Source organism: Rattus norvegicus, chromosome 3 (genome assembly GCF_021556685.1).
Source record: "Rattus norvegicus strain SHRSP/BbbUtx chromosome 3, alternate assembly SHRSP_T2T, whole genome shotgun sequence".
Taxonomy (NCBI): Eukaryota; Metazoa; Chordata; class Mammalia; order Rodentia; family Muridae; genus Rattus; species Rattus norvegicus.
This window is the reverse complement of record NC_141536.1, coordinates 20541925-20567501: the sequence shown is the minus strand read 5'-3', so window position 1 is coordinate 20567501 and position 25577 is coordinate 20541925. Positions and strand designations below refer to the sequence as shown.

Sequence of the window (25577 nt, the reverse complement as noted above, 5' to 3'; positions counted from 1 at the left end):
CTGCAAATTGGAAAGAAAATGCCTTCTGTTCCCTTCATGCCAAACTCCAGCTGACATGTTACCAGATTCAAACACAGTAATGAGACGACAGGCAGTGAAGCAGGCTGAGGGACTCACTTCCTGAGACTAGGAGGAATCTTTAAGTGCTTGTTCTGGTGTGGTAATCCCAGAACTTGGGAAGTAGATGCAGGTGGATTTCTCAAAGGCCAGCCTGGTCTACAGGTTAGCTAAGGCTACATAGTGAGACTCTGTCTCCAAAAAAAAAACAAAAACAAAAACAAAACAAAAAACAACTCAAAAGACAAAACAACCTTAAGGGCATATTTTATATAACAGACTCCATGTTTTGTTTTTTTTAAGCCTTGGTAACATTTAACATTTCTTTCTTTCTTTTTTTGGGGGGTGGGGGGCTTTATTACTGTATGCAGAGTGGATGGAGACAGGGAGCCCACCCTAAGATTAGCTTGAAAACTTACTCTGTGGCTAAGGATGAACTTGAATGGCTCCTGCCTCCACATACCTAGTGCTGGTATTAAACAAGTAAGCTATCAATACATACCTAGTGCTGGCATTACATGAGTAACTATCAATACATGGCTCAAGAGTTTATAAGTACAAGGAACACACTCTAAAACAATCATAAAAGTACAATCAATATATAATCCAGGGTGTGCAACTGAGTATGCTACACTGTTGGCAGTCCTTGATTTTCCATGTAACCAGACAATAGCACAGGAAGACCCTGCACCAAAGATTCTTACTGCTTTTGTTTTGCTTTGTTTCTCGGGGAGGGGGTTTGGAAAGTGGGTTTTACTGTGTAGCCCTGGCTGCCTTGGAACTCACTCTGTAGACTAGGTCGGCCTTGAACTCAAGAGATTCTCCTGCCTCTGCCTCTGCCTCTGCCTCCTGAGTGCTGGGATTAAAGGCACGTGCCACCAGCGCCCAGCGATTCTTACCTTTTATAAAAACTTATTGACTACAATACTTTTGTTTTACAGGTACATGAGCACATATGATTATATGTAATGACAAACATTGTCATACACATATTTACCCTCCCGTATCTTATCGTTTATTTCCTATTCCTATTCCTGTTGACTTCTTTCTTCTTCTCAACTACTATGGCCTTTCTACTTTTTTTTTTTTCTTCTTGTAAACCAACAAATTAAGTTAGAGTCACTTACAGGAGCACAAGAAGAGGGTTATTTTCAGGAGCTGGGCCACATACCAGTAGTTGCATCACTGAAGAAAACATGAGTCTCCCTCAGTGATCTTTAAGTGCCACAGATACAAGGAGGAATAGGACCTTGTCTCCTCCCTACCTGACAGAATGAATTCACAAGGCCACGATCAAGTGCGGTCTGGGGCAGATGGTCCGACTCTCAGCTGCTGAGAGAGTTCAAGAGCTACATTATGCCTAGAAGACACTGTACTCCATCCCTTCCCTCTGGGCTCCTAGATCCTTTCCACCCCCATCTTCTGCAGCGTTTCCTGAGCCCTGGAGGTGGTGATAGAAACAGACTCTTTTCTGGAACCTGTCTCAAAAGCTGTACACCAGAGATAAAAAGACACTCCATGGTTCTACCACTCCTTTCTGACTCCCACTGTGTTTTGTCAGGCATATTTAATAAAGGAACTTCAACCATTCTTCAGTTTGGCTTCCTAGGCCCACAGTTCTGTTTATGTTGGACATAACATTTTCTTTTGAAGATCAGATGTCCTTTCAGTATGTTGGGTTTTTTTTTATAAGATATGTTAACAGTTCCAAAAAGATAATAAAATAACTCCCCATAAAATTTAAATATTTTCTTTATAAAGATTTTACTTTACCTCTTTCTCTTATCAAAAATTCTCAGGTTGGACAGAGTGGTTAAAGGAACCTAGGCCTGAGAACCTAAGAGTGGTACTTGGGCCCCCGAAAAGACAGATAAGGAGAATGGACCCTTAACTATTTTCCTCTGCCCCCACCCACACATGTATGAGGGTACTAGCATGCCCACATACTCACACAAAATAAATAATAAAATGAATCTGTATCTTCATAATCCAGGTTCAAATGTATCTATTACCTATCAGAGAACCTGCTTCCTAGAAGAGAAACTACCACAATTTTTAGAAAACTAAAACCAAACCTAGTAATATAGGTACAAAAGGCACAAATACTGGCTAACTGTTGTGGTTTGCCCTGGAGTTATCCGTATTTTGATGCTAATTCCACTGCCCCCAGGACAGCTGCCAAATCAGAACTCGGGTGACTTCAGAACCTTCTCCCCACAAGTATTTGTAAAGTACAGGTGAGGGCAGGAACAGGATAGAAGGAGGCCTGTCATTGGAGGAGAAGGACGGGTGGGGGGAGAAGAGTTTGAAGGAGGAGGAGGAGACTGGAACGAAAAAGGAGAGACAGGAGGGAGAAGGCAAGAGGTTATTAATGTTCTTAAGGGATGGGTGGTTCTGGGTTCTGTATGTTTAGGTCGGCAATTATATCTTATTAATTGGGTCAAAGGTTATTGTGTTGTGTGTTCTTTCATGTGTAGATTTACGTGTAATGGAGTGTGGGGCTGCTGGCTGGTCTGGGCCACCACGGAGTTGGGATGTGTGCTTCTGGCAAGATATCCAGCAGATATCTTGGGGCACTGCGGTATAGACCTAGTGAGGGATAAAAGACAACCTTACTTTTTTATCTTTTATCTTTTTACAACAACAGCTAACCTTGTAAGAAACCATTTACATTCTATACATGTATATATTTTGTATGCTATACATGGAGTACTTCTTTTTGTGGTTTGTTTGTGAAACTTTGAAGAATGCCTTAATTTGAGCAGAGGATACTGTGAAAATAAGTGTCTCACTTTAGAGAAATGAACTAGATTAAATGTAGGGTTATAGATTATTTTCATATTTATTTTTTTAAGGAAAATAAACCTATAGCTGGGTACAGTGGCCTATATATATAATGCCAGCAGTTTAGCCCTCTTCTGGTGTGTCTGAAGGCAGCTACAGTGTACTTATATATAATAAATGAATAAATAAAAATTAAAAAAAAAAAGTCAAACAAACGAAGAACATGGCTTAGTGATACACATCTTTAATCCCAGCACTTGGGAGGCAAACTCAGAGGAGAATCTCTGAGTTCCTGATCTACAGAATGAATTCTAGGTCAGCTAGGGCTAGCTAAACAGAGAAACCTTGTCTCAAAAACAAACAAACAAGAAAAAAAAGAAAAAGAAAGAAAGAAAGAAAGAAAAATAAGAAAAAAACAAGTAAACAAAAGTCCACCCCAACCAAATTAAACATTGTAAGCACTGCATTGCATAAATGGCTCAAAACATTAATCCAGGTGGGAAGGACATTTCCCACTGAGATAAACTCAACCGAGGAAGTAAACTTTGGGCATTTATCTTTGTGTCAACAGAAAGACATCTTTATACTTATTTAAGATAAAGTATAAAACATGTGACCGTTCACTATAAACTTTATACTTTCTGACCTTTGTGATGAGAATCCGGTACTTTTCCACTAAGTGATCGTTGTTGTGGCAGCCTGCTAGCAGCTGCCAGACTTCTCCACGGAGAGCTTCAGGAACACCACTTCTCACTAAGGATGACAACTGCTTTGGTCTCACATTCAAGTTGAGATGCCTAAAAATAAAGCCGTAATTCATTACTTTGGCAAAGAAAGAGGCTCTGAAAGATATTTTAATGAAAATAAATAGTTTACAAAATATGAGAAGGTAACACAGTAATAATAAAAAATGAAGCCTTAACATGGCACCTGTAAACCACTAAATCATTACCTAAAAAAGAGAACTGGAAGCTAGAAAGTGGTGGTGCACACTTTTAATCCCAACACTTGGGAGGCTGAGGCGGGTAAATCTCTGAGTCTGGGGCCAGCCTGGTCGACAGAGTGAGTTCCAAGACAGCCAGGGTTACAAACAGAGAAACCCTGTCAGGAAAAACCAACCCATCAACCAACCAACCAACCAATCAACCAACCAACCAATCAACCAACCCACCAATCAAACAAAAAGTAACTGGAAACTGGAGAGACGTTTTTTGGTTACGGCTAATGTACAAGTTAGGGTAAAACTATAATTAGATGCTAGAGAAATGCTTTGCTGCTCCCACAGAGACTGTCACCTGGTTCACAAATGTGTGACTTCAGTTCTCCCTTCTGCCCACCTCTACTTTGCACACAAATAGCAAAAACACGCATACACATGAAAAAATAAAAAATCCTCAAAAAATTGCAATTAATGAGCATAAAACAACAGCAACTATGAACTGTATATTTATACATTCTCAGTTACAATATTTCAGGTATGTTTTCAGTAGACTTTATGTCTCTTTCTTCAAATAACAGCTTGAATATATGTGGCAGCTAAGAACTTTCTTACTGCAATAATACAAGTTACAAAAGCCTTGGTTTTCAGATTCCATGTATAAACTGAACAAAATAAAGCCGGTCTTTAAACACTGGCATGATCTCAGTGCTTTGAGTCTTAAACTGATCCTCTCATAAAGGCACATGTTGAATCCATAATGCAAAGAGGTCAAGGAGGCTGGTCAGTTCACTGAAGGCCCGGGTGAGCCTGAGACATGGCACACGGCTCCCCTGTGACTGGAAAGCCACCATTAATGAGTTACTAAAGTAGGTTCCTGATCTAGAAATGCTCCTGTCACTGAACCGCAGGTACATTACAAATATGTCTGAGGTTTTTAACATCACCCAAATTCTATGAGAATAATAAATAGTATATTTAAAAATTGCTTGTTATTTGTTCTATGATTCTGTATCCTGATGTGAGAGATAAGGGCAATTCATATAAATTTTTCCTTGAATATATGCGTATATGGAGAGTTACAAAAAATAGTATTAGTCTTTATGCTACTAATTAAAAGTTTGAAACACTATGGCCTTGGGGTAAATAAACTTTAACTGATACACAATTATGTGTCCTTTTCTAATTATTATTTATGATTGTTTTGATTTTTCAATAGCAGAGGGTAAATGGTTGTGACAGACTATCATGCCCACAAAGTCTTAAATATATGCTATTTAACTCCTCACAGAAATATTTGCTGACCATAACTTAGACTAGTAAAATTTCTTTCAGAATAATTTTAGCCACTGACATTATTAAGTCTACATATAACTAGCGTACTATTTTATACTTGAGCACATTGGTGCTCCTATCTTCTAAGGATCACATGTAAATGAGCCGGGAGAATAACATATAGATACTAGTGCTGTTATTAGAATCTACTTTGGAGGGGGCTAGAGAGATGGCTGAGTAATTAAGGGCACATACTGCTCCTCCTGAGGACCCAACTTCAATTCCCAGCATCCATATCAGACAGCTGACAACTGCCTCTAACTGCAGCTCCAGGGGGATCAGACTGACACTTCTGCCCACTCCCACATAGTTAAAATAATCATTTTTTTAGATTTAATTTTTTTATTTTATGTATGTGAATACGCTGTCTCTCTCTTCAGACACACCAGAAGAGGGCATCGGATCCCATTATAGATGGTTGTGAGCCACCATGTGGTTGCTGGGAATTGAACTCAGGACCTCTGGAAGAGCAGTCAGTGCTCTTAACTGCTGAGCCTTCTTTCCAGCCCAATAAAAATAATTAAAAAAAAAAACTTTCAATAAATAAATTTAGTGTCAGGATTAGACTTGTTATGTGAACAAAGTCTGGGTTTGCCAGGTTAGTTATTAGAATGCCTAACCTATATGTAAAAATGTACAAGTCTGTAATACTCTTATAGTTGGAAGAGTGCACACAATATGGTGCTGTGCTAGGTGTGTAGTAAATGTTTAAACTATCATCACTACAACCATAAGATCCTAGAACATATAGGATGGGCAGAATGTTCAGATGGATGAAACAGACTAGATTATTATATATCTGAAGACATAAAAAAACAAGCAAAAGCAGTTGAAATAATCTTAGGGCAGCAGAAACAGATGGGAATTCAGTTATATTTAAAAGAATGGGAGGACACATTATGAGTAACAAAGTTTGAGAACAAAACAAACGAAGCCATTATACAAAATGGGCTGGATTCATAGAAATAGAATGAGGTCTTAACAAGGTGTGCTGACACATAACTTCAATCCCAGCACTTGGAGGCAGAGGCCTACAGACCTCTGTGAGTTCTAGACCAGCCTGGTCCATAGAATAAACCCCAGGACAAAAATGAGCTCTGGACTGTGAACACTGTAGAGATGGCTTTTAACTATTTTATTATGAAATCTTGTCAACACTGAATTACAATACAGTATAATACAATATAATGCTGGTTTAGCTAAGAAACATTTCACACATATAAAATTCCTGCAGCAGTTTACACACTCCAGCTCACTGAGCTGAAACTGACAAGTATCAGCAATCCTGTCTCCTATTAGTAACGAAATCAAAATTTAAGAAGAGACATGTTGGGGATTTAGCTCAGTGGTAGAGAGCTTGCTAGCAAACGCAAGGCCCTGGGTTCGGTCCCCAGCTCCTAAAAATAGGGAAAAAAAAAAAAAAGATTTAAAGAAGAGACATTTCCAAGGGCTTTTGCACAGTTCATGTATTACAGTTGTGTGTCTAAAGACAACACATGCTTTGGTTTGCCATTTTCTTTTATACATATTTGACATTTCCCAATGCAGTGTTTTGTCCAGAGAGTAAAGCACTGTCAGTATCAGAGCAGATGATGTCCATGTGTAATGCTAACCCTGAGCGGCATGACATCTTCTGACAACAAAAATACAGTTAAGTTTAATAGTCAAAACTTGTAAGGGGAGAAAAAACCTTAATGTACAAGGCCTATAAGGAACTTTAATGACCAGAGCAGAGACATGATCAGATCACTTTCAAATTTAGCTTTTTCCTTCCAGGACATCCTATCAAGGAAGAAAAGATATGGTATATATGTCTCACCAGTTCCCAAGTTCTGCTTATCAGCACTCAAAGGTAAACTGTTTGTAAGCAGGCTAAAGAATAGTGCTTCCTAACACTACTGTCAAACTCTTTTGTTGTTTTTCTTTCAGACAGGGTCTAATTGTGTATCCCTGGCTGGATTAGAACTCATTATAGATTAGGCTGGCCTTCAACTCAGGGAGATCCTTTCTCTCTGCATCCGAGTGCTGGGATTTAAAAGGCACCACACTTGGGCAAACTCTTTGTTTTGAGACACAATTTTGCTATATAGCCCAGGCTGGACTTGAAGTCTTAATCTTCCTCCTTCCACATTTTACCTCTGAGATTGGAGACATGTGCAGGAATCACTTACATTTTGTTTTGCAGTTTTGATGATTAAACTGAGGGCCTCAAGCATGGCCCCAGCAAGTGCCCCACTACAGAGTTATATTCCCAGCCTAAGCCTAAACTATTTATTTTAGTAGTAAAAATGATGGATACAGCAAGGCACTCATCTCATGCTCAGGACACTCAGCTTTGCCATTTCCGGTATTATATGTATCACAGGTAAGGAAAAACCCTACTCAAAGTCTCTACTATGTAAAGCACACACACACACACACACCCCACAGCGACTATCTTCTAAATTCCTCTGATTACTGGATATTAACAATTATTTTTCTTCATAACAGTTTAACATATTTAGAATTGCTATAAAGGTGTTTTGCTCATTGAAGCACTCTGACTTATATTAATGCTTTTTTCCCCCTTACCTTTATATTAAAATTTCCCACACAAATGGCAATAAAAAAAACCTGACAGTATCTGATTTCTGTCCTTCTGTCCCCTATTTTTCTACTTAGACATCCTTAAACTCCATGGGGAAACTATCTAAGAACTAATAGTTACTATATTATTAACAATTAACTATTATTTATTATATAATTAATAACAATAATTATTAATTAATCTAATAACTAATAATTGGAAGAGAGGGAAACAGACTAAAAAGAACCATCTCCAATCATGGTAGATTTGTAAGCCAGTTCACCACGTGTGTAGCCTGCTAACTGTTAAACATTTGGTCTGACTAGCATGGAGGTTGGTATCTTCAAGACAGGTCTCACCTGCCTCCTACATAGCACAAAAGCTACCCTTTAGAAGTATATATCTGAAACGCTAAAGAATTTCTCGCACCTGCGGTTGTAGGGATGTCTGAATTTGCAGATCAACAGATGTCTGACTGCATGTAATGTCAGAACCACAGAATCAGGTCACTTCCTCACCCCTCCCTCTAGTGGAGGGCGCAATCCCAAAAAGTAGATTTGTGGGGCAGTCTCATTCGCACAAAGACACTGTAGAGAAAACTCCTTATACTCCTTCAGTGAGAGCTTGGCAAGCAAGAGGCAGCTCTGGCTTTAAAGAGTGAAGGTGGAGGTGGCAAGTTCTGTAGGTTATAAACAACCAGCCAGTCATTCCTACCTTCTCCAATGTACAGGACCAACTGATCTTTCTCTTTCTCTTCCTCTCTGCCTATGAATTTCGTGTCTGGACATTTTTCTTATCAGTGAGACTTTGTTAGGTTTCTATGATCTCAGACTGAGTCATGTGTTTGTTGTTATCCTTATAAATGTCTAAGAGATTACTGAGTGAGATATCTCAGTTATTGGTTCCAGATTGAAAATTAGGTAAGAAGTGACAGGTTGAAGCAGAGCAAGACTATAACTCACCATTTTGACAGCAGTTCTCCCCATGTTTCAAGAATTTTTTCTGCACATTCTTTGGATACATCCCCAAATCCACTCAACAGAGGCTCATCATTATCTGTAACAAGTGGGGGGTTAGGGAGGGGGGAGAACAAACACGGGAATATAAAGGACAAATGTAAACATTTATGGGGAAAATAGAGCTATATGTCTTTAGTATTTATACACAATGTCAATATTCCTATCTCAGGTACAATGCTTTTATAACCTGTTTAATTCTCTCTTCTTTCTATGTATTTATTATGTCAATCATAGAAAATTAATTTATCTATAAAATAGAGAACTCAAAATGTGAAATGTTCTTTTTCCAAAGTAAGCAGTATTTTTTTTTTTTTTTTTGGTTCTTTTTTTCGGAGCTGGGGACCGAACCCAGGGCCTTGCGCTTCCTAGGCAAGCGCTCTACCACTGAGCTAAATCCCCAACCCCAGTAAGCAGTTTTATATGCAAAAATATGTAACACTTTTATCTAAAACAGTAAAGAACCAACCTCTCCATTCTTCTATGGGGGTGTCCCCCTCTGCAACCACCCATTCCCTGCCTCCCTGCCCTCACACTCCCTACACTGAGGGCTTGACCCTTGGCAGCTGGAGACATGTGTATTCTCTGAATGGTGGTTTAATCCCTGGGGGCTCTGGTTGGTTGGTATTGTTCTTCTAACAGGGCTGCAAGCCCCTTCAGCTCCTTCACTCCTTTCTCTAACTCCTCCAATGGGGACCCCATTTTCAGTTTACTGGTTGGCTGCTAGCATTTGCCTCTGTATTTGTCATACTCTTGGAGAGCCTCTCAGGCGACAGCTATATCAGGCTCCTGTCAGCATGCACTTCTTGGCATCAGCAATATTGTCTGGGTTTGGTGGCTGTATGTATATGAATGGGCTGGATCCCCAGGTGAAACAGGCTCTGAATGGTCATTCCTTCAGTCTTTGCTCCAAACTCTGTTTCCATATATCCTCCTATAAATATTTTTGTACCCCCTTTTAAGAAGGACATAAGCATCCGCACTTTGGTCATCCTTTTTCATGAGCTTCAGGTGGTTTGTGGATTGTATCTTGGGTAATCGAAGTTTTTGGGTTAATATCTACTTATCAGTGAGTGCATACAATGTGTGTTTTTTTGTGACTGGGTTACCTCACTCAGGATGATATTTCCCAGTTCCATCCATTTGCCTACGAATTTCATGAAGCCATTGTTTTTAGTAGCAGAGTAGTATTCCATTGTGTAGATGTACCACATTTTCTGTATCCATTCCTCTGTTGAAGGGCATCTGGGTTCTTTCCAGCTTCTGGCTATTATAAATAAGGCTGGTATGAACACACTGGAGCATGTGTCTTTGTTATATGTTGGAACATCTATTGGGTATATATAGGAATGGTATATCTGGGTCCTCAGGTCCAATTTTTTATGTCCAATTTTCTAAGGAACCTCCAGACTGATTTCCAGAATGGTTGTACCAGCTTACAATCCCACCAACAATGAAGGAGTGAGTGTTCCTCTTTGTCCACATCCTCGCCAGCATCTGTTGTCACCTGAGTTTTTGATCTTAGCCATTCTGACTGGTGTGAGGTAGAATCTCAGAGTTGTTTTGATTTGCATTTTCCTGATGACTAAGGATGTTGAACATTTCTTTAGGTATTCCTCAGCTGAGAATTCTTTGTTTAGCTCTGCACCCCATTTTTAGTAGGGTTATTTGGTTCTCTGGAGTCTAACTTCTTGAGTTCTTCGAATATATTGGATATTAACCCTCTATTGGATGTAGGATTGGTAAAGGGTCTTTCCCCAATCTTCAGATTCAATGCAATTGCCATCAAAATTCCAACTCAATTCTCCATAGAGTTAGAAAGGGCAATTTATAAATTCATTTGGAAGAACAAAAAATCCAGAATAGCAAAAACTATCCTCAACAATAAAAGAACTTCTGGGAGAATCACCATCCCTGACCTCAAGCTATATTACAGAGTAATAGTGAAAAAAACTGTATGGTAGTGGTACAGAGACAAGCAGGTAGATCAATGGAATAGAATTGAAGACCCAGAAATGAACCCACACACCTATAGCCACTTGATCTTTGACAAAGGAGCTAAAGCCATCCAATGGAAAAAAGAGCATTTTTAACAAATGGTGCTGGTTCAACTGGAGGTCAGCATGTAGAAGAATGCAAATCGACCTATCGCCCTGTATAAAGATCAAGTCCAAGTGGATCAAGGACCTCCACATAAAACCAGATACACTCAAACTCACAGAAGAAAAAGTGGGGAAGAGCCTTGAACACATAGGCACAGGGGAAAATTTTCCGAACAGAACACCAATGGCTTTCACTCTAAGATCAAAAATCGACAAATGGGACCTCATAAAATTACAAAGCTTCTGTAAGCCAATGGTCTTTTCAAACAGTTCTAAAAATTTACATTCTCATTAACTGGGTACTATAGTACTTGTCCTCTTCCCTCCTCACTGAGCAAAACTGTGAGAAGAGCATTTACCATGTACTCCCCCTTCAGACAGAACTACTACAAAGCAGCAACTTTAAAATGAAGCTCATAAATGTTTGACACCTATTATTAAACTTCCTACACTGTTAGTATTTTGGATACTTTCATAGTTTTGATCGTGAGACAAGGGGAAGACAGACTGACTATAAATGAAATACTTCTGTAAGTGAATAACGAAGGCTCACGACACTAAGGACCATTTCCACCAAATTCGTTCGTATGCCAGAACGATACTACTATGTAACTTCTCATTTATTACAACATCCACCACATACAACCTGTGATAGAAGACATAAAAAATGTACTAAAATGTGCTGGGTGTCACTGGTGAACCTATTTATACAATGAAATCTCTGTAATGTCAAGAAAAATTTACATTTTACATGGTGTGGTAAGTCTAAAAATCTATCTTCCACGATTCTCTCCTACTTTCTGGACTCTGAATAAATCTCAACAGTAATACCATGGAATCTGTCATCAGAATCCCAAGTAGGTACATGGGCTATGGGTAGAGAAAGGGAATGTGAAGTTATTTCACGTGTCAGAATATTGCTTTCTAAGTTCAGCTTTCTTGTCAGATATACTCTAGGTGAGAAACCTCTGTGGAGAATAGTCATTTTTTCCAAAGGGGCAAATAGCATTCCTGGTGGGAAAGCTGAACTGGAAAGATTTTGATTGAAGATCAAAGAAAGTCAAGATCCCTTCACTCCAGATTTGTCACAAATTTCCTGTTACAGGTGTGGATCCTAGGACTTAACTCCTCCCGCCTGTATTATCTGAGTACCCACTGCATATTAGATATTGTGGTCTACACTAGGGAAACAGCACAGGGCAAACAGACTCCTGTTTCTCTGCAGAATGTATGTTCTAGCATTCACAACCTTCCCCATAGACTATCAGGTGCCATTAGTCCTTAAGAAGTGCAGACTGACAGGAGCCGGATGTAGATCGCTCCTGAGAGACACAGCCAGAATACAGCAAATACAGAGGCGAATGCCAGCAGCAAACCACTGAACTGAGAATAGGACCCCCGTTGAAGGAATCAGAGAAAGAACTGGAAGAGCTTGAAGGGGCTCGAGACCCCATATGTACAACAATGCCAAGCAACCAGAGCTTCCAGGGACTAAGCCACTACCTAAAGACTATACATGGACTGACCCTGGACTCTGACCCCATAGGTAGCAATGAATATCCTCGTAAGAGCACCAGTGGAAGGGGAAGCCCTGGGTCCTGCTAAGACTGAACCCCCAGTGAACTAGACTGTGGGGGGGAGGGCGGCAATGGGGGGAGGGTTGGGAGGGGAACACCCATAAGGAAGGGGAGGGGGGAGGGGGATGTTTGCCCGGATACCGGGAAAGGGAATAACACTCGAAATGTATATAAGAAATACTCAAGTTAATAAAAAAAAAAAAAAAAAAAAAAAAAAGAACTAGAATCTCTCTTTCACAACTTAGTGTTGGGTATTATCAGTCCTGATGTCATTATTTACTAGGCCCAACATTTATTTTCACCCAGCATTTATTTCTCAAACTCTATGGAAAGGAGATTGAACATTTTCCTTGCATGACAGTCATTATTTCTTAAATCTAAGTTGTTTGTACTGCTGATTCTCATTGAAGTTTATGTAGACATTTTCCTATTCTTCCATTGTAGAAGATGTTGACCTAAAAGAGAACTGCAAGTTTTAAATCTACCAGATATATAAAATCTCAAACAGTGAGAATAGTCTATGTCCCCATGAAAAACACAATTTGAGGGGCTGGATGGATAGCTTAGCAGTTAAGAGCACTGGCTACTCTGCCAGAGGTCCTGGGTTCTATTCCCAGGACCCACATAGTGGCTCATAACCATCTATATAACTTGAATCCAATGCCTTCTTCTCGTGTGCAGACATATAGGTAGACAAAACACCCTTATACATACATAAAATACATGAATAAATCTAAAAGAAAGGAAAGGAAAAGAAAGGGAAGAGGAAAAGGAAAGGAAAGTTAAGGAAAGAAAGCAGGCAGGCAGGCTGACAATTTGGAATGGTTTGGCAGGGGAATGCCAAAGTGTATCTAACTTTAAAAAGAATACACGGGTCTTTATGCATGTCATTGATTTATGAGAGCCAAATGCAGACGATGATAACAGTCTTCAACTCAGATTCAAAGCACACAAATTCAGATTCACATTATGACTGCCAATTTCTATTTGTGTAGCCTGGCAAATTTACTTATCTCTTATTCTACTTCTTTATATGAAAAAACAAGGACAATAATAATTTCTGTTTTCAGGCTTACTGTGAAGATTATGAGAATCATGCATTTTGCTACTACACAATAATTTAATCATTTCTAATTTAATCATTAGAAATTATAAATTAATAGTCCTAAAAACTGACCATAAGGTGATTAATCACAAGATAGTAGGATTTACATAAAAAAATAAAAATGAGAACTGAAAAAAGTCAGTGCTTATTCCCATCTTGAAAAAGTACATACAATCATGGGTATTTATCTTTTTAAACAAAGTTAATCATTTCTTGAATCTCTTTATTTTTGTTAATGTGAACGGGACCCCTGTTGAAGGAATCTTAGAAAGGACTGGAAGAGCTTGAAGGGGCTTGAGACCCCATATGAACAACAATGCCAACCAACCAGAGCTTCCAGGGACTAAGCCACTACCCAAAGACTATACATGGACTGACCCTGGGCTCCAACTGCATAGGTAGCAATGAATATCCTAGTAAGAGCACCAGTGGAAGGGGAAGCCCTTGGTCCTGCTAAGACTGAACCTCCAGTGAACGGGATTGTTGTGGGGAGGGCAGTAATGGGGGGAGGATGGGGAGGGGAACACCCATGTAGAAGGGGAGAGGGAGGGGTTGGGGGATGTTGGCCCGGAAACCAGGAAAGGAAATAACAATCGAAATGTAAATAAGAAATACCCAAGTTAATAAAGATGGAGGAAAAACAAACAAACAAAAAAATGAAACCCTTGTATTGTTATGACAATCACTATGAAATGTTCTCTTTTTTCCTATGCCAAAAACTTCCTTCTAGCTCCCAATTCTTTGTATTATCTTTAAATAGTGACCAACAGATTATAAAATCTAATTTTCCAAATCTAATTACGAGTATCTTAAAGAATGCCCAAATGTGGGTTGGTGAGATGGCTCACTGGGAAAGGTGCTTGCTATTAAGCCTGTTGACCTCAGGGTAATGCCCTCAACCCACAAAGTAAAAGGAAAGAGCAGGTTCCTACCAAGTTGTCCTGACCTTCTTTGGTACACTGTGGTGCAAATATAAAACATACACACAAAATAAATGCTGGGGTTGGGAGTGGGGTGGGAATAGAGAACAGATAATGCAACTATTTTCTAGCTTCTCCTGGTTGCTTGCCTGTGAGAGCCTCTAATAAGTGCTCACTGAGTTCCAACACCACATCCCACTGCCAGTCCCCCATAGAGATGAAGTTATAGCAGTATGCACAGACCTTCTTATATATACAAACCAACCTCTCTACACTTACCCTCTTCTTCATCGTCTTCTGGAGGAGAGGGGATCATGGAGCTCTGGGATCCAGACTGTGGCAGGCGAACTGAAGGACTGGCTGTAGTTTTCCTCCTCTCTCTCTCTGACTCACTTTCCAAACACACAACTTCATATAAAGTGTCAGCATTATTCTTCTTCTCCTTCTGCTTTATCTTGAGGACAAAAAAGAATGTATTATGTAGAATGTATTATGTATTGTTTTAATTATCACTTTTAGTTTTGTATTGGATGCAAGAATAAATGGCGTTTTCTTGAATTCCAGTTAAATATAACCTTTATCAAGTAGAAAAGTAAAGTTAAGGCCCTGGCATGGTGGTAGACAGTTTTAATCCCAGCATATGGGAACAGGAAGCAGGCTGTTCCCTGCTTTGAACTCTGTGAGTTCAAATCCAGCCAGTCTACATAGAGGTCTTGTCTCTAAAACCAGGAAAACACAAACAAAAAACCCAACCTTTTAAGAAAACATTTTAACTGAGATTGCCGTATTATAATTTTATCTGTCATTAAAATAAATCATCAGATATTTAATCACCAATATTTAGTCAATGTGAAAGTCAAATGTCCTGTGTTTTTCCAATAAATTTAAGGTGTCTTCAGTTTCCTACTTAAAACCACATATCAAAATCATCACTACATTCTAAAAGGTTAGTACTAAGAAAATCCTTTCCTTCTTTTGCTTAGTGCCAACAGTATGCAGAAGATTTCCTTAACCCCAAAGCTGGGTAGGAGGACAGTATGTGGAGATGAACAGCAGGAAAGACATCAATAAATTCCCAACAACTTTTGCCAAGTAACCTCAGCCTACACTCTGGCTTTTACTTTTAGGCAAGCACCACAAACAGTCTATATGGGCTTGATTAAAAAAAATCAGAGACATATACAATTCTGTCAGCATAATACATATTTTGAGCACCTTACTATCCCTATTACTGTCAGTTGGAGAAGAGAAAATGAACTGTGAATGAGGAGGACAGGTAGAGGTACCCTGCAAGAAGCATGAGAAAGGGTGCTGACAGCACAGAAAGGCACACAGCCTAGCAGACGGGTGGGGGACAAGGACATCTACAGGTACAGGAACACTGGAGCAGACCACCCTGACCTCTACTTGGCTTTCCATTAGAAGCCTTACTTCACTCTTAGGAATAAGGCTGAGATGACAGCAATATGGTCTTTCCCATCATCCTGAAGTCTTAGCCTAAAGGTCAGGAGTCCCTGTTGCATTGCCAGTAGAGGCCAAGCACGACCACAGAGTAAGCACAACACACCTTGCCAAGCCAGATCGCAGAATATCTGATTAGTTTAACAACTGCTTCTAGGGTTGCTTAGTTTTCTAGACAAATATATTTGTCTCTAACACAGCTGCTTATTATTAGTAAAGGGCTCTGGCTCTGTGCAGTTACAAAGTGGCCTACAGGTCTAGGAGATATGCAACTCCCCTACCTCCCCATGATACTATTTCTCTATGTAGCCTTGGTTGTCCTGGAACTTACTTTGTAGACCAGGCTGGCCTTAGACTCAAGAGATCTTCCTGCCTCTGCCTCCTGAGTGCTGGGATGAGAGAGAGAGAGAGAGAGAGAGAGAGAGAGAGAGAGAGAGAGAGAGAGAGAGAGAGAGAGAGAGACAGACTGAGACTCTGACTGGACTGTCTGTCCATCCCCCTAGTGGTAATGTTTATCTGAAAAACAAATATTACTAGGAAAGCCCATAAACACAGAACTATCTGCTGAATGAAAGGTGACCTACCTGATACAAGGACATAAAGTCTTTGACACCAATGCTTTACTAAATGGACCAAGAAGTAAACTGAATAAAGGGTGCATCACAAACCACTGAACAGTGTAATAGTTAATGAATTTCACATGAACAACTAGATGGCCCATAGGAGAGAAAGTCAGACCCACATTTTACTGTTGTACAGAGGATCACTACACTAATAAATCAGAGATCTAGAAACATCATGACAGTAATAGGAAAGTGTGAAAAGTATTTTAAACTTTCCAATTTTTATGCCAAATTCAGAAGCTTTAAAAGGAAAACTTGATAAATTCAAATATATAAAAAGAAACTATATGGTAAACTCTAGAAGACTCACTAAAACTAAAGACTAGTAAAAGTGGGGGAAATACCATATCTAAAGCGGTTGACCTAATAAATACATAAATAACCTATAATCCCCAGTACGTAGAAGGCAGAGTTTACCCTGGTTTGAGATGGTATCTAAACACATGCTCACACGCATGTGAGCACACATGCACACACACACAAATAAAGAGGAAAAAAATAACTAAATGATGTTAATAGGAAATACACAAAAAAGGGAAAGTTACCATTAGACATGAGAAATGTTTGCCATCGTTTAATAGAAGATAAAACTTGCCATAGTCACCACTGTACCACCGAGATTCTTAAGTGCCTTCTCCTGAAACAGGCCATCTAACCTTAGACTCAGCCAATCTTTAAGGTGACAATGGCAATGAAAGAGAATGTGGAGAATGGAACAAAATCTCACACATCAGTGACTCCACTAAAAGAAAACATTATAAGATGTACTTTTTTCTTTCTTAAAAAAATTGTTTTATAAACTTGTGTGTACACGTGTGTGTGTATGTGTGTGTGTTACATATGTATAGTATATGAATGTGTCATGTCTGAGGTATATGTATGTGTGTGGTGTGTGTGGTATATGATATGTTATGCCTGTGGTATATGTGTGTTATATGCATGTGTCATGTTTGACATGCATGAACATGTGTTGTATTGTGGTATACATGTGAAGTATATGAAAGTGGTGTGTGTGTGGTGTATGTGTTTGTATATGTGAGAGAGAGAGAGAGCGAGAGAGAGCGAGAGAGCGAGAGCGAGAGCGAGAGAGAGAGAGAGAGAGAGAGAGAGAGAGGTCATTCAGAACAGGACTTGTCATTCTGCTCTATCACTCTTCACCATATTTCATTGAAAATGGCTTTCTCACTGAACCTGAATCTCACCATTTCGGCCAGGTTTGCTTCATACTCTCAAACATGGGGTTACAGGCGTGTGGGAGTCATGACCACCATTTTACCTGAGTGCTAGGAATTCAAACTGAGATATTCATGCTTGTTCAGCAGGTACTCTTAGCCACTGAGCCATCTTCCCAATCCCCAAATTTGGCAGATATAATAGGAACAAGCAGATCAGGTTATCAGTTATGGCTATATTAATTACTTATCTCTATGACGTTTTCTGCCGATTCTAACTTCATTTGCAAAGTAACAATTATGTACAAGATTAACTCTATAGTTTATCTGGCAATAAAGAAATTGTTATTATGTTTAAGTGCAGATCTTGAAGTCAGAAGACAGTTTTGAGAAGTCAGTTTTTTCCTACTATCTAGTGGCTTCTGCCACACTGCTAGCTTCTGGACTATTCTCCTGTCCCTCTCCCCTCTAGCTTTAGTTGTGGGATTACAGATGTTCAATGACATTGGGATTTTTTTTTTACATGGTATCCAGTCATCAAATATAGGTCTTCAGGTTTGTTTGTGCAGGAAGGCTTTGTACCTGCTGGAACATCTTGCTAGACCCCTAATTCTGGTACATACAAAGGTCAGAAGAGGGTATTGGATCATCCAGAACTGAAGTTACAGTTAGCAGAGAATCATCGAATTGATGCTGGGACCCAACCCAGGTATATTCTATAAAAGTAGACAGAGCTTTTAAACCCTGAATAATTTCTTCAGCTCCCCCCTCCCTAAAATTACATATATTTATATTTATTTATTTTTAAATAGACAAAACTAGCATTCTGTGGAAGAATCCTGGCCCACACTCAGAAGGCTGAAGAAGACTGTGTTCAGAACCATTCTGTAAACTGTGTCGTTTTACATTTCAGGGCAACAGTTTCCTCTTCCATGCGAATGGTACATACGCTTACTAGATGGCTGTCAAAGGTACACACTACATACAGTAGCCAGTAAAGCTCTAACAGGAATATGAAGTTATAAAAGGTAAGATTAATATTATTTACAAGTATTTAATACAATAAAACATGTTTAAAGTTATCTTTATAGTTCACATAAAATTAACAGTTTGGTATGAGGGTTGCAAGACAGAAAAATGTCCCAATTCTTTACCATCTACCAACATTTCCCCACTCCTAATTTTGCCTGACAACCCCACACCACATCAGATAGACCTATTCAAAAAGGATAAAATTACAAAGTATTAAGAACTTCCTGTTACCCTATCAGCTTTCTCACAACTGCTTTTTCACAAAGAAAATGTTGGAAATTCAGCTTCTCTTTAGAACTTTCAGAGAGGAGCATAGAATAATCCATTAAACTATTTTATAGGTATAATTCTGGCCAATTTATCCTAACAATTCGTCATTATAGCTTAAAAAAAGTTAAGCTAACAGCACTAGAATAACATAAAATATATATTTTAATCTCTTCATAGAGTTAAAAAATTCCATGAAGACATAGTCTATATCCAACCAAAAGAATAATATTCCTGGAAACTTAGTCTTTTAAAACAAACATCTGCAATTTTCAATGTTTTGCCTACATGTATATATGTAATACAACATGCATGCCTAGTGTCCACAGAAGCCAGAACTGAGTTATGGATTGTTATGTGGCTGTAGCTTCCATGCGGGTGCTGGGGAGTGGACACGGGTCCTCTGCAAGAACAAGTGGGGGTTGGGGATTTAGCTCAGTGGTAGAGCACTTGCCTAGCAAGCACAAAGCCCTGGGTTCGGTCCCCAGCTCCGGGAAAAAAAAAAAGAAGAACAAGTGTTCTTAAGCACAGAGCCATCTTTCCATCCCAGCTGGTCATGCAGTTCTTAACTTCAGTACAACAGAAAAATCCCAAGGAAAAGAAAATGCAGAATCAGGAGAGTTACTTTATGTCCACTAACGTAAGACTGATAAACCAGAACTTTAAAGAAACTTAAAACAAACATAAATTCATGCAAAAAAACAAACAAACAAACAAACCCATAATGCAATTAATTTTTATTTATTGCCTCTTACTCCAGACACTTTTTTCAATCCATGTGTACAAAGTGACTGAGATTCCAGAGGAGGGAGCTGGACCCCCTGTAACTGGACTTGCAGATAGTTAGACATCACCATGTGAGTACTAGGAATTGAACTCAGATCCTCTGGAAGTGTACACAGTACTCTTAAGTACTGAGACATTTCTCTAGAGTCACTGTAGACCTTTTAGGAACTATTCCCCCTTACTCCCTAAATGTGCAATAATGCTTGGGAGCTGGTTTGACTCCCTGGGTGCTGTTCTCCCATCTAAACATGTGTTGGTAGTGTGGCACAGACTGCATCTCACAACACTCAGGTAACTCAGGCAGATAGGATTGTGGGTTTGAGGCTGGCCTCAATGGAATAAGGCTTTCCAAATGGGTAAATAATTAAGTGTTAAACAATGTTATCATTTTACAACAGAGTTTTCTGGTTTAGTCACATTCCAAGAGGTTCATACTACATCTCAACCAAAATGCAGTGAATCTCCAATCCAAACTTGACAGGACTTTCCATAATTGTCACAGTAATAGTATGAGGTAGACTCTATTATTGTTGCCAACTTAGAATTCAGTAAAAAGAGACAAAGTTGAAGAAAGGTGTTCAAGTCATAAAGCTAGCCACTGGTTAAACCTAGATGGCTGATCTTATGCTAATCTCTTATTCCTATGGAAACAGACAATGCTGGAAAGAAACGCAGTTCCAACTCTGTTTGATTTTGTCTAAATATACTCATCAGAACTAATTTGGATATTGTAGTGGTTTGAATATGCTTGGCCCAGCTAATGGCACCATTTAGAAGTATGGCCTTGTTGGAGTAGTGTGGCTTGTTGGAAGAAGTGGGTCACTGTGGGGGTGGTATTTGAGACTCTCCTCCTAGCTGCCTGAGGATGCCAGTCTTCTCCTGTTTGTCTTCATAACAAGATGTTGAACTCTTAGCTCCTCTTGTGCCAGGCCTGCCTTAAAGCTGCCATGCTCCTGTCTTAATAATAATGGACTGAAACTCTGAATCTTTAAGCCAGCCCCAATTAAATGTTGTCCTTTATAAGAACTGTCTTGGTCATGGTGTCTATTCACAGCAGTAAAACCCAAACTAAGACAGATATAATAGATTCAACATTTATATGCATAGCACATTGTACTCTGAAGTAAACACACATAATATTTTAATTTGAATTTTGTATACTAGAAAGTCAAAGTTACAAGTATTTAAACTCAATTCATCAAATACTGAAATGAATAAAAATAATTACTGATATTGGGATCAAACAAGTAAGACTTATCTTAAGTACTGTCATTTTGTTTTCAGACTCCATTTTGATCATATGGTGAAATTAAGTTCAAGTTTCCAAGCTCTAGGAGAGCTTTCCAGATGGCTAGCCCCTCCTCATCCTTTTTTTGTTCCCCAAACATAATGACTGTTTCTAACAACGAAAGGACAAAGATTCTGATTGATAAAAGCTGTGATTTGGCAGAGACACTTGTAGGTTTTGAGCTTAAAACACACTGCTACTACATTCTGGATCAGGGTCAGAGTTCCGCTCCCAGGTCTGTTTTGTGGCCCTGATAGATCAGTAAGGGACTGAGTTCCATACACATCTGTCATCTGCTTAAATACTTACCAGGATGAATGCTCAAAAATACAGTGAGCGTCTATGTTTGTGTAAGTTTTGCTGCCTAGCTGGACTCTTGTGACTACCTGGGTTGTTTTGGACCCCAACACTGAGAACTACTATGTTCTAAGTCCTTAGGATAAATCAGTGAATACTGCTTTAGTAGAGATTATAAAATGGCCAAGAAACACAAAATATATTACATGATATATACTATAGCATAAAAAATGACTGCTGGTTATATACATGTCATATTACAAATACACACACATGCTCACACTCACTTGCTTGCTCACTGTACTAAATGGGGGGGGGGGGGGAGAAGGATGCAGAGGTGAGCATTACCCAGTATAATCCAGAGGAAAGCATTTCAGGAAGGAGTAGTTGACAAGAAACAGCTGAAGACTGAGTCCTCGAGAACATGCCTAGAGAAGACTGTGCCAGGAAAAGGAAGAGAAAGACATATTTGCAGAACCTAGGAAGCAGCACGTCAGCTACAATCTGATTAATAGTAGGATAATAATTGATAAGGATTATGGATTAAAAAAAAGAATAGGTGTTTGGAGTAGAAAAAAAAAATGATCTGACCTAAAGCAGGAATGTTTAGAATAAATCATAGGGGACAAAGACAGAAACAGAGAGATGACTAAAAAGGTTATCAGCATGACATACGTGAGAAATGATGACAATGAATTGAGGTGCAGAGAAGTGGTCAGACTTAGGGTATGCCTTGAGAGTGAACAGGGTATCCTCAAACAATAGATACGGGGGGCAGAAGGAATAAGAGTAAAATTCTTGCCCTAAGAAACTATTTGATAATAGCCATGAACTGCAAGACTAAAGGTAGGCAGGTAAGTATAACCTTTGAGGGTGGGGTAGGTCTGAGATGGCCTAGAAATGAAGAGAGGAATGGATATTTAATGAGAAAGAAGAGATCACGTATGTCAAATGCTGCAGAAAGGTAAAAAGAGATGAGAACTCAAATTAGCAATTTAGGTCAACTAGGACCAAGACTTTTTCCCAGGACTGTGGCTACACAGAAAAGTAGAGTAGAGGTGGGGCTGATGCTGAGGGTCAGTGGAAGAGTAATTGTTCAACAAGAATAAAGGAGGGTAAAGGAAGAAAAGGAAAAGAAATAAGGGAGAAACAATGGAGGAGGAGGGGGAGAGGTACAAGGAGATAATAGCAATAGCAGAAGTAGCCACAAAGAGATTAAAAAAATAAGAACTAAAGTATGGTGGGAAAATTGAGAGCCAAGTAAGGCTAAAGAACACACCATATTTCAACTACTGCCATTGCAGAAAAGACAGAGCAATTGACTCCTGTAAAAGTTAACTGGCATCTAAGAAAAAAAAGAAAACAAGAACACAACACAATGTAAATGGTCACACATAATTTATCTGAAATTACAACACAGACAAATTAAGAAGATGTTACTCATTGTTCCTTAAGGATCATTCAGTGAGTTTTGAAGGAGCTATTGTATGTTATGCTCAATTGTGTCAAAGAAAATCTGCTCAAAAAATAACAATAACAAAAATTTTAGAAGAAAACAAATCCCACTAAACAAAAGAAAAGCACAACAAAGAATTAGTTGGAAATTCCAGAAATGAAAAAATACAAGTATAAAATTAAAAAACCAAAAATCAAAAACCCCTTCAATAGCCTGAAGTAAAAAGAACCCTACATTCAGTGTAAAACACCATATTGAATGAAATGAAAAAGATGTTTGTATGAAGACATATAAGGACATACTTTTCTCATATCCACAACTTGAGGAATGCTAAATATTCTTCAGAATCAGGTCAATGAGGATATAAGGAACCCTGCAGCTTCAGGAAAGGTGAAGATTATACAATGTGAACAAAAGCTAAGAACTGATTTCCCTTCTTGGTACACTAAAAAGGCATATGGCTGTTTGGAAGCTCTAACAATAAGTCCTCAGCCAGCCTCAGGTGTGGTCCTCCTTCCTTATCCTCTAGGCACCCTGGTCACGTACCTGCTTCAGTTTCAGAAAGAAGTTCTCAGTAGTGCTCCGTTTGCTGAAGGGCCAGAATAACCTTTCATTAGGTGAGCATACTCGAACTTTTGTCTCTAGAAGAAATCGAACAGGTTCCTGTACTTCTGTTATCACCAAATCCACAGCTGTTGTCATGAACAGCACTTTATCTAGAGAGGGAGAAACGAGACAAAACATATGTAATCACTTAAGTAATTGTTCTTATTATAAGTATTCAAGATATCTTAAGATGAACAATAAAAATACTGTCAGTAAACCAGACAAGTAACTGAAATCATTTTCCACTAAGAACTCTGAGCCTAGGTAGTATCCCAGAAGTAGGATTAGAAGTAGTAGTACAGTAGTAGAAAATGTATAGCCAGAGTATCTGCAAAAGTGCTGTAAGTCTCTTAGTCACCTTTACAAATACTGTAAATTCTCAAGTCCTAAATGTGGCTAATAATAACTTTTGAAAAAAACAGTTTGCCACTACTATAGTCCAGCCTGACCTAGACTCACAGAGATCTGCCTGCTTCAGCCTCCAGAGTGCACTACCACACCCAGCAAGGCATTCCATTCTTTAGAGCTGCTTATATCCTTTATCCATTTATAAATAACATAATGACTAAAAAACAACATTCAGGAATGTTACATATAGCATCATATTTTCATTTGTTTTGTTCCTTTCTTTCTTTTCTAATTTTTTAAGACAAGGTTATTTTCTGAGCTCTGGCTGTTTTGGAACTCACTTTGTAGACCAGGCTGGCCCTTAACTTATGAAATCTACTTGCCTCTACCTCCTAAGTGTTGGGATTAAAAGTGTGTACTACCATGCTTGGATGAGAAAAGTTGTTTATGCAGTATTCAGTAGGCTGACTTAGAAAACTATTCCTGCAGAAACTATCTCTGAAGCAACCTAAGAAACAGCTATAGATTCTCTTTGTGGGAATGAACTATGACAGATGACTTTTCTCTATATATAATCCTTTGAATTTTTAACCATATATACAGGGTTTATTTCTATAAAACTAAATTTAGAAGTCTGCTTATAAGAAATCAGAGATGCGGGGTTGGGGATTTAGCTCAGTGGTAGAGCGCTTGCCTAGGAAGCGCAAGGCTCTGGGTTCGGTCCCCAGCTCCAAAAAAAGAACAAAAAAAAAAAAAAAAAAAAAAAAAAAAAAAAAGAAATCAGAGATGCCATCAGTGAGGGCTCAGGAGGAAAAGGCTCATGACCTGAGTTCAATTCCCAGATCAATACTTGAAGAGGACCAACTCTCACTGACCTCCACATGCACCCTGGCTAACACTCCCCTCCCCAACACGTAAACATACATGCATACATACATATACACACATCCACACACATACATAAATATGATGAAAAAAGGGAAGGGAAAAAGGAAGAGAGGAGAAGAAAAGAAAAATGAGCAAAAATTTTACGATTTTTAGGTTAAATTTAGTAAGAACCTCAAGAATTATTTAAATTGTTTCATCAAGATTTCCTAATTAAAAAAATGTGTATGTCAAAAATGTCAAAGGCCAGTCCAGGTGTGGTGGTTGAACACACATTAATCTTGGTGCTTGAAAGGCAAGAGATCTCTGCAAATTTGAGGTAAGTTTGGACTACCCTAGTAAGTTCCAGGACAGTCAGGGCTACACAGAGACCATGTCTCAAAACCCAAAATCCTAAACTAAAACAAAACAGTATGATCTCAGTGGCAGTTCAGTGTTTAAGAGGACTTGATACTCGTTTGGAGGACCTAAGTTTAATTCCCAGCACCCACAATGCAGCATAATTATCTGTAATTGCAGTTTCAAGAGATTTGACCCTCTCTTCTCACCTCTGTTGGCACCAGGCATGAAGGTGTTGTACAGACATACATGTAACCAAAACATCCATACATTAAAATAAGAATAAATAAGTCCTAAAAAAAAAATTCTGCACTACCTTTAGGAGTTTCTTCATTCACAACTTGAAAATGTGGGGACTTCGGATTCCAGCTTCCAGTAATAACATATGACTTTCCATCTGAACTTTTGCCCATAGACTCCTAAAAGAAAGAGTAAACACAGACCTTAATGCCAAGTCAAATAACCCTCATCTTGAGGCTTTTAAAAACTAGGAGTTCAAATACATAACTTTAATAAGGATTGAACTGGTTTTTTAGAGTTTATAGTATATTTATATATGTGTGTGTGTCACGGAATTTTCTGAACGCATACAGGAATCTGAAGTGCAGCAAAGACTTT

At 38.9% G+C, this 25577-nt stretch overlaps 1 protein-coding gene and 1 long non-coding RNA gene across 7 annotated transcripts in view; one reads left to right on the top strand and one right to left on the bottom strand.

The window, feature by feature from the left end:
* The window catches only part of Rabgap1 (RAB GTPase activating protein 1), a 118074-nt gene that overhangs the window by 55189 nt on the left and 37308 nt on the right, over window positions 1-25577 (bottom strand). For all 6 annotated transcript variants that reach the window (NM_001107841.1, XM_087652779.1, XM_087652777.1 and 3 more), the window contains 5 exon segments: window positions 3488-3638; window positions 8642-8735; window positions 14679-14853; window positions 23328-23497; window positions 25276-25378. In NM_001107841.1, the coding sequence (NP_001101311.1) occupies window positions 3488-3638; window positions 8642-8735; window positions 14679-14853; window positions 23328-23497; window positions 25276-25378 (693 nt within the window).
* The window catches only part of LOC147995439 (uncharacterized), a 39134-nt gene that overhangs the window by 12920 nt on the left and 637 nt on the right, over window positions 1-25577 (top strand). The window contains exons 3-4 of the long non-coding RNA XR_015684293.1: window positions 6890-6965; window positions 18569-18683. This is a non-coding gene — a long non-coding RNA (uncharacterized LOC147995439). The remainder of the gene's footprint in view (window positions 1-6889; window positions 6966-18568; window positions 18684-25577) is intronic.